Consider the following 10,112-nt stretch of genomic DNA (forward strand, 5'->3'; position numbering starts at 1 on the left):
CTGCATCGGCAGGCGGACTCTCAACCACTGTGCCACCAGGGAAGCCCTATTCTTCATTTCTGAGATAACAATATCTTTCATTTTTCCCCTGATTTCAATCAACTCCCTTTTCATTCATTCCTGTTCTCCCCCTCACGCATTTGTTAAAATTTCTGGTTCAAAGAGTTTTTTCACATCCTCAGATGCTTGTTTGAGTATATTTAATTCTGTTTGGAGTGTTGACTTACAGTTTTCTTCTATTTCATGGTTGTTTTTCAGAGGCACAGTGTGGTTCTTCATAGACACGTGGGAACTTTCTACTCCTGATTTTCTATAGTAATTCTGCAGGGACTTGACTTTTCTCTTGTTCGCGTTCTTGGGTATTTTACAATAGTCCCAGCTTAACAGCGCCCTCTTCTGCCAGTATTGCAAAGTCCAGGCACATTAGCAGCCTTTTGTTCTGGTGATGGGGGAAGGGTGAGCTCCCATTTTCACACCCTGACTTTATGGTTCTCTTTTGTTTTGCAGGTATTTACATTTTATCTCCTTTTCTTGGTGTCCCTTCACCATCTCATTGTAAAAGGGTGTTTTTCCTTTCTTGTTGCCTTTTTTCTCCCCAAGAAGCTTTGTGTTTCAAATGGTACCTCCTTTAAAATGTTCCTGTCCCTTTGAAACGGTCCGTGCCCCTTGAAATCACACCTACACTGAATCCCTTCTCTGTAGTCCCAGCTAAGGGATGTGTCTGGATCCTTCAGGTTTAGAGTAGATTTAATCTTTCTGGTGGTTGCTCCAAATCACTCTTAGGTCCTTTCACTAGCCTCTATCTTCTGTCTGTCGCACAGTTTTTCTCGGTTTGCCTCTGCGGTGGAGACTGAACTGGGATTGGTGATTTTTCTTTCTGTTAGTTATCTGCAGCTTCGACATTTTCTGCTTCAGATTATGCGGGGGGCATGGTTTTCTGTAGAATATTCTTTTCCCTTCTTGTTTTTTTCTTTTTTGGGGAAAAAAATGGGGATATATGTAGCTATATAGCTGTCGTCCTCAGATACTCTTACTTCCTCTAATTTTTAAAAGAGTTTGTGTAAGAGGGATGTTATTTCTTCTTTAAACAGTTGGTAGAACTCGCCAGTGAAACCAGCAGGGCTTGGAGTCTTCTTGGCAGAAAGATTTTTGACAGTGAATTCAATTTCTTTTCAAAATATACAGCCATTTAGTTTTTCTATTTCTTCTTGACTCAGTTTAAGTAAATTATGGATTTTTAGGGATCTGTCCATTTAATTTACATTAAGTTGTTCATGATATTTCCTTATTCTCATTTTTAATGTCTACAGTATCTGTAGCCATATCTCCTCTTCCATTCCTGATATCAGTAATTTGTGTTTTCTCCCTTAATTAGTCTTGCCAGGGTGTTATAAATTTTGCTATCTTTTCTAATACCAAATTTTGGCTTTGAAAATTTTCTCTATTGTTTGTATGTCTTAACTTTACTATTTATTTTTAAAATATGGAACGCTTCACAAATTTGCGTGTCATCCTTGCACAGGGGCCATGCTAATCTTCTCTGCATTGTTTCAATTTTAGTATATGTGCTGCTCAAGCGAGCACACCTTTATTATCTCTTTGCTTCTACTTACTCTGGGTTTAATTTGTACTTTTTTTTCAGCTTCTTCCGATAAAAACTTTTTTTACTTTAAACCCTTCTTTCTAGTGAGAGAGTGGCGTGGACATATATACACTACCAAATGTAAAATAGATAGTGGGAAGCAGCTGCAGAGCACAGGGAGATCAGCTCGGTGCTTTGAGACCACCTAGAGGGGTGGGATAGGGAGGGTGGGATAGGAGCTGATTCACTTCGTTATACAGTAGAAACTAACACAACTAACACAAGCAATTATACTCCAATAAAGATGTTCAAAAAAAAAAAAAAACACCTTCCTTCTAATTAGGTAATTAAAGTTGTAAATTTCCCTGTAAGAACCTGCTGAGAAGGGTGAGTGGGGGGGGCTATATACTTACAACATGTAATTTATCCAAATGGCGGGAACTCCTAAAGGGGATCTTGGTCTGATTCACACCCCTAACCATAGAGCAGGCTTACCTGGTTGGCACCAGGAGTGACACAGGAGGGTGAAGCAGAAGAGGCTAGAGCCAGGCTGTACCACCTATGGGCTGTGTGGCCTTAGGGGACCCACTTCATGCTCTGAGTTACAGAGTCCTCGTCTGTAATGGGCAGTATAAAGTCCAGGACTGCTGTCTATGTGAATGACGCCCCCTGGAGCTGTGCAGGGCATATTCTGCACAGCCACAAATGCAGGCCTTGATAAAGCATGCCTTGCAGAGGTGCTATGAGCATTTCATGAGGTAGTATATGAACAACCACCCCAGGGCCTGACAAGTGAGACACAGTAAATCAATCATGGTACATCCATTCAGTGGAATACCACACAGCCATCAAAACTCATGATTGATATCTTTATTTACTGTGGCAGAAAGCTCTCATGCTTTATGGTGAATCGAAAAATGCAACCTAATATGATCTAGTTTTCATTAATAGAGATATAGCTATGTATGTATGGAAAATCCTGGCAGGAGAACCCCAAAGTGTAGTGAGATTCAGATCGGAGACTTTCCTTTGTCAATATTTCAGCATTTTTCTACAGTGAACGTGCTTTCAATTTGAAATAAGAAAAAAAAAACAATAAAATTTATTTCTAGTTGGCTCTTTTGCTTTCTCTCCATGACTCTTCTCTGAGCTTCATCTGTAAAACGGAAATAACGATAAAAAGGATAACAATAGTGCTGCAGATATCCTATAGCACTCAACACCTGAGTTGGGAATTAGTTTGCTCATTTTACAGAGGAGGAAGCAGATTCTCAGAGAGGGCAAAGGTCCCTCAGAGAGGGCAAAAGTCCCATAGAGAAGGTAATGCTGCCTCCTCACAGGGCTGCCCCATGGTTTAATGCGAGGGAGGAACATGAATGTTTTGTGAAGTGCGAGGTGCCTGCCCCCAGTGGGCAACGGGATGGAGTGGTGAGAGCATGGCCTAGATTAAATCTAGCCCTGTTCTTTCCAGTCTGTGTGACCTTGGATAAGTGATGGCACGTCTCTGAGCCTCAGCTTTCTCATCTGTAAAGTGGGGATAGCAAAACTGCCACCTCGGAGGGCTGAGTCGAGGATCATATGAGACAGTTCGTGCCCAGAGCAGGCGCTCGATGATTGAGAGCTTCGATCATATTAATATCCTCTGGTCCAGCTCTGGCCCCCTGATTTCAGCAGGGACTGTCCCTCTGACAGACACCATGCAAAGGAAGGTGGAGCCCATGTGGTCATGAAGCAGAGCTTGGCAACCAGCTTCCTGCTCCAGTGTCCACATCTACCACCCTGCCCAGCTTGATGGGTCAGAGTGGTGCTTCCCTCTCTGTGCGCGCCAGGCAAAAGCAGCCACACCCTAGACTGGTGTATTCAGTGGAGGGAACGAAGCCCCAGGGGTGCGTCATAACAAATGGAGGGCATGACCAGCATTGAGTAGATGGAGGCCAGGGAGGCTGGGCCCCCTGTGACGCTCCTGCCTAACTGTCCTACCAGACATTCTTGCAGGTGAAAACCCTATTTAGATGTATTGGAGGTGAGAGGCTAACTCTGTTATGGAAATGCAAACTATTTTTGTACTTTTAACTATACATTGAATTTTCCCAGAATTCAAAAAAATGTAAATCAAGGGGAGAGTTATTCACCATTTTGCACAATTACCTTCGCAGCAATAACCCTACCTGTGGTGTGTTTGATACAAACACACGTCATCTTACACTAGGAATGTCACACTCATGGTGATTCTACATCTAGAACAAGGAAAGGGAAAGAGGTCCTCCAAGCAGAGGGAACAGCACGTGCAAAGGCCCTGGGGTGGCAGGGAGGGAGAGAGAGATGTTGCAGAAGTGAAAGCAGACCACAGTGTGGTGGGGCAGAGTGAGCACAGGGGAGCAAGGTGGAGGGTGAGAGACCGCAGGAGCTGGGCAGTGCAGGGCCTTGGGGGCCACACTGAGAGGTCAGCCCTAGGAGAAGCCAAAACAGGCAGTTCGTCAGGGAAGGACATGTCCAGGTTTGCATTTTGAAAAAAAAACATCACTCTGCAGGGTCAGAGGTGCGTGGAACAGAGGGGACAACGGGGGAGGCAGGGAGGCCAGTGAAAGCTCCTGTGGTCGACCAGGTGATGGTTCTCTGGGCTGGTGGCTCCCTCCCAGGAGCCTGGTTTGTGGATGGACAGTGGGCCCCCTCCTGAGACCTGAGCCCAGGAGAAGAGCGAGTTGAGGAAGATCATAGTTTCTCTTTGGCAAACTTACCTGACTCTGCTACCTCGGCGATGGGCACCCCTTGCTCATATGCCATGAATCCCAGGACTGAGAAGATGGCAAAGCCGGCTATGAAGCTGGTGCCGCTGTTCAGGCAACAAAGCATGATGCAGTCCCTGTGGGAAAGCAGCGAGAGGAGCTTGGGTCAGGGTGGGTGGAACCAGTGCAGTACTGGAACGTTCTGAGCACCATGGCTGTCCCACTGCCTGAGGAAGCCCTTGTGGTTCAGAGAGCGTAGGTGGCTGGCCCACGATCACACAGCTTGTCCTGCATTTCTAGAAGGTAAGGTAGGTCACAGACCAGAAGCATGGAGAGGGGGTGGGAAGGAAGGGAAGCTGGCAAGTGGGAAAATGCACAACCGGTGAGGAAAGATTTGGAGACAAACCATCACTCCTCCAAATTCCTGGTAGGAGAGAAAACCAAGGGAAGCGAGAGAGGATTGATTTTCTAGGAGCTCAAAACATGAGGATATAAGCCTCTGAGAGAAAGGACTGCTTCCCCGACAGTGGAGCAGCCTTGGGAGACACGCCCCTCCTGGCCCAGCTCTTTACCAGAGCTGCATCTCCCAGACCTCACTGCAAGCGTCTGCTCTTCTGCTGCGAGGGGCAGCCCCTCCCAGGCCAGACTCCTCATGGGGGCTTCACCAGAGCAGTGACTGCTCCCTGCTCTTGGGAAGGGCTCACAGCAAAGAAGCAGCAGCATAAAGCCGTGATCAAGGAGATTTCAGACTACAAATGACAGGGTTTTGCCAAGATGAAGAAGATGGAACCCTCACATCCGGGTCCCTTCAACCTCGGGCTGTGCATCCTCACTCAGATGGGTCAGGGAATCAGCCTCTCAGGACCTCAGCCGCCACAGAGCGTACACATAGGAATCGGGCTTACAACACCTGTGATGCTCCACTTCAGAGGGAGGGGCTCTGGGTGTTTTGTCCCATCTCCCTGAGGCATGACCAGCCTGGAGCATCCCTGCAATGGCGGCGAGCTGGCCTCTGCTCCCACCCTAGCAAGCAGGACCAGTCACCTTGCTCCGTGGTGCTTTTCTTCCCGGACCGCTCTTGCCGCTCACAGTGTAAGAACTTCCTCATGCTGGGTTCGACCCAAATCCACCTCCTCTGGGGAGTTTTAGTTCTACCCTCCCAAACAGCCTAAAGATCTGAAGATATCCCCTTCAGATCCCCCTGAGGTTTTAGCTCGCTCATTTAGACCTCCCAGTTCCCTTATCAGTGTTCCTCATCCTGCTGGTGATCTGAAATTCACTCCAGCTTCTCCAGACCCTTTTCCAATGTCACATCTAGGACTGAGCACCAGACTCAAGAACAGAGCAGGACTCTCACCTCCTCTTCTCCCGACACCATACTTTTTGTAATGCAACCAAAGGTTACACTGATGTTGGTGACTGTGACCCCCAGTTGCATTGCATTGCATTGACCCTGGGAATCAAGGGCATGGTGGAAAGAGCATTAGACTGGGCGTCAGGAGCCTTGGGTTCCAATTCCCCTTGCAATAACTTCTCTCTGGGCCTGACCTTACCAGCTATATGACAAGGTGGCTTGGATAAGAGGGTCTCTTGGGACTTGTGATTGATTAAGTCATTTTTCAGCAAGTGGTCACTTCCATACCTTCTTCCTTGGGGCAGAGTATATTTCCCTGCCCCAATGACTTTGGGCTTAGCCACGTGACTTGCTTTGGCCAATGAGCTATCAGCAGGTGTGACACAAGTGGAGGCTTGAGATGTGCTTGTGCAACTGGTCTTGTCCTTTATCCCTTCTGTGATGTGCCATGAGAAGGACTTTTCCAGGGGAGCTGCTGTCCCTGCAGCCTGGACCCCAGAATGTACACATGGAGCAGGCTTGAGCCTGGCCTGGACCCTGGAGCCAAACCTGCCCAACCCACAGCCTGAAGGAGAGAGTGCCCAGCTGACCAGCAGACTGGTGAGCAATAAAAGCGAATGCTTGTTGTGGTGAGCTACTGAGTTCTGGGGCTGCTTGTTACACAGCATTCTTGTGGCAGTGAGTGACTGATACAGGTCCCTTTAAAGAACTCTTCTGGCACTGTGGACAGAGGCTGGGCTGGCAGGCCTGGAGACTTTATCTGCAAGACTGATCACCTCCTCTCTAAGGGAAATTCAGCTCAGCCCAGGAGGGCAAAGTTATTCCTAAGGCTGGGGTAAATCTGCCCTGCATGCCTGTTTCTGGCCCCTGACTTATCCAACAGTCCAAAACAAGGCAGCACTGGTGAGCAAAGTTTTTTCTCCATAGCCTCTCCATTCTGGAATGGAAAATCTGTGTTTTTTGGACTTGCAGTGTTGAATATTGTCACTGAATCCCGAGGCCCTGGGAGGATAGTCACACACTCAAACTCTTTTGTCATCTGCTGGGGAAGCTGGGATGTGAATCTAGTTGTCTCAAACACCAAAGCCCACTCTTTTTCTAGGAGCTACACAGTAACAATGCTCCCTAAGAATTCAGATTTCTAAATCCTGACTTTTGGAAAACAATCTTTGGGCGTACATGTGGCTGTTGAAAACAAATGTCCCTTATTGCAAGGTTCCCCGCCCCCCCTCCACCCTGAGTGACTTCCTCATATCACAGAGGGACAGAAGCTCTGAGCAGACCCGAGGTGCTTCCAGTCCTGTGCCCTGCACCCCCTTCCTCGGAGCACCCCAACCTCCAAGCAGAGAGAGCTTAACGGCCTGTGTTCTGAAGTGAGGATTTTCCCCATCTGGTTTGCTCCATCTCCAGCCCTCTAATTCCTTCCCCACGGGGCACCTTCTAGGTGAAGAGCTACGTAAGAAGCGCTTTGAAGTTGGCAGGAGCTGAGCTGGGCTTTGAAGACCTCCAGAAGCTATTATGCTGTCGGAAGAGAGGGTATTAATTTACTCCCTCTGAGTTGGGAAGATGTGCTCAGGGAAAAATTTGGAAACAGAAATAAAAGGAGCCCTCAGATTTTGCAATGTCACCTAGGGGATTTGCTCTCTGCTACTGACAGGAGGGGAAAAAACCTGCCTGTTGGAGGGGGAAGCAGAAGGGATCTGGGGCAGTCAGCATATTTCACCCACCTGCTTGGCAAGGAAGAAAGTTGCCATTGCCACTGCCCTGAGACGAGGCATGATATCCCAGCCTGATAACGACGCATTCTCGGCCAAATCCTTGTTGACTGTAGTAGTTGGGGAAGAACTGGCCAGGCCTGGGAGTGAGGGATAGGGGTGCAGGAGCCAGAAAGGCCCAGGTTCAAAGCCACGTTCCATCAAGCAAGTGGCGTAGCCCCGGTCTCAGTTTCCTCATCTGTATAATGGTGTGGCTCCTTCCTCGCTTCCTTACACTTCAGCCAGTGTTCTCCTAGGCTTGAGGAATGGTGGTGAACAAGAGGACCCAGACTGTGTCCTCATGGAGCTGACGGCCAAGCTGGAGGTGATGGACAGTGACCTAGAGATTTCCACAACGCCCAGCACAGAGGGCCCGCGCTGGACGCTGGCTGCTGATGTGCTGACAGCTGTACGCAGACAGCTTCCCTCTCCAGCATCCGGAGGGTGTCACACTCAACCCAGACCAGAGGTCTGCCCACTGCTCTCCCTGTGCCTGCGCCCTTCTCTTCTTACCCGTGGTTCTATTTTGCATCGTGGCTGACAGTGTGCTACATCTCATTCCCCAGACCCACCTCCTGTGAATGCCTTGAAGGATGAGAGGCTCTTCTGGACAAACTGGTCTGACCTCCCACCTCTCTAACATCCCTCTGTCCAACAGTACCCAAATGACTTCTCTGCCTAACGGCCCAGGGACAGCAGAGCCCACTGGCTTCCCCTGTGGCCTCTCCTCCAGCATGTTGGATCTGCCCCCTTTCATTGCCTTGGTTTCTCCAAGTGGCAGTCTCTATAGACTGGAGCTGTGTGTATCTCCAAACGTAGCGATTTGGGCATCTCACACGTAGTGCCACGTACAGCACACGGCTGACTTAACAAATGGGTTGGTAAAGCGATCACAAAGCCAGCTTTCAGGGAGGATGCAGCGGAGTGGTAGGATAGAGATTAGAAGAAAGTGGCCAGAGTCCAGGTCTACCACACCTAGCTGGAGGAATGACATCCATGAGCCTCAATTTCCCTCCCTCGAAGATGGGGATAACACGGGAGGGACTTCATCACTGACAAAAGTTCTCTGAAATGATGCTCCCACTCGAGCCACACAACAACCAGGTGATGTGGCTGTCACGTCCAAGTTCCCATCCCGCCAACAGACTGTGACATGGCCCCTCTCACTGTACCCTCACCTGCATCCAACAGGGGTCATTTTTAGACCACAGCTCATTTGCTAGTTAAGAAAAATAAGCTCATTATTTTAAGAGTGTGTTGCTGATTTTTCTCTTGGTGTTTTAGGGTTTTTCATATGGGCCTGTTTGTAATCTTTAGATATTAGGGGTGCCAACACTTTGAGTATCATGTTATATGTTGCTCGTATGTCCTTTAACTTGGTAGATGATTTTCATGTTTTGCTTGGAGATGTAATGCAGGAGGTATATAGATAACATTTGTATTAATGTGACTTTTTAAAAATTATAAAAGCAATATGTACTCAAGAGTAAAGACAAGGCAAAGCAAAACATTTAAATTGTACAGGAAGGTATAGGTAGAAAAAGCCTGTCTCCCTATCTCTGACTTCTGTGTCTCTCTTCAGAGGTGGCTCTTTTTAATAGTTTCCTCTGTATCTTTCCAGAAATTTAGAAGTTCTAGCTATTTATGTGAATCAAGCTGTCACTTCCTTCCTGATTTAATGATTTTGATGTTTCCATATCTTTCCCATTAGGAAAAAATATTTTACTCCTCATTTTAGGATGGCTTTCTTTTAAAAAATATTTAACTGTTGAATCAATCTGACACTTATTATGGTGCATATGTGGGGCAAGGTGAGGATCTATCCTAATTACTTCCACCAAAATACTTATCCTATCTCAGAATTGTTTGCTGAAAAACCCTTCCTTTTCCAATGAACCTGTGTTCAGGGACGGCTTCACTGCCATTAGTCCACAAGTTTCTACATTAGCATAAGGAGCTCTGTAACTCGGGGGCAGAGATGTGCTGTCCAGCCTTCTCTGCGTATTCACCATCTATGACCAGGCACTGATTCAGGGGTGCAGCGACCTCAGCCAACAGGCCACTGGCCTAGAGTTAGAGACCAGAGTGCAAAGTTCACTTCCGCCAGGCACTGCTGGGTGACCCTGGCCAAGTCCCTGGGCCTCTGTGGACTCAGCCTCAGGGTAGAAACCAGGCTGCAGGCATGAGGACCAGGCAGCCAGGGTCACACAGCCTCAGGCTCACCTCCCCATGTGGGCCCCTTCCCCACGCTGGGTGTGGCCAGCTGCAGGAAGCCAGGGAGGGAGGGAGGCCTGTCCAGAGAGGGGCGGCAGGGCACTGGCCATTCCAAGTGGGACTGGACAGGACCCTACAGTCAAGTGTGAAGAAGCAGGAAAGAAATTTCTGAACAGAAGGCAGAACAAGGCCCTTCGTGTCAGAAGACCTGGGTTCAAGTCCCAGCATTGCCACTTACTTGCCGTGTAACCTTGGGCCAATCATTTATCCTGGGATAAAGCTTTGCTGTATAGGGTAGGATGGAGGCCTGAATCCCATTCCCGGAGTAGACTCACTTTGCAGCCTGGAACGCACTCTGATCATGTTTATTATTCTCCTAGCTTCTCTGTTGGACCATTCTTTGACCCTGGGGTGGGGAGAGGCTGACAAATAGCCCAGGGTCCTCTCCAGTTCCACCTGGAATGGCTGGTGCCCTGCCGCCC

General features: G+C 48.2%; 1 protein-coding gene and 1 non-coding gene across 2 annotated transcripts in view; both read right to left on the minus strand.

Moving 5' to 3' along the window:
- SLC6A11 (solute carrier family 6 member 11) overlaps nucleotides 1–10,112 on the minus strand; it is a 121,033-nt gene that overhangs the window by 19,678 nt on the left and 91,243 nt on the right. Inside the window, exon 8 of the mRNA XM_024740201.1 lies at nucleotides 4,321–4,445. Coding sequence (XP_024595969.1) covers nucleotides 4,321–4,445 — 125 coding nt within the window. The remainder of the gene's footprint in view (nucleotides 1–4,320; nucleotides 4,446–10,112) is intronic.
- LOC112396466 (U6 spliceosomal RNA) lies at nucleotides 1,478–1,584 on the minus strand. Its single transcript, XR_003002572.1, has one exon. It is a non-coding gene; the product is annotated as a U6 spliceosomal RNA (small nuclear RNA).

The sequence above is a fragment of the Neophocaena asiaeorientalis genome, unplaced genomic scaffold, assembly GCF_003031525.2.
Source record: "Neophocaena asiaeorientalis asiaeorientalis breed wild unplaced genomic scaffold, Neophocaena_asiaeorientalis_V1.1 scaffold75, whole genome shotgun sequence".
Lineage (NCBI taxonomy): Eukaryota > Metazoa > Chordata > Mammalia > Artiodactyla > Phocoenidae > Neophocaena > Neophocaena asiaeorientalis.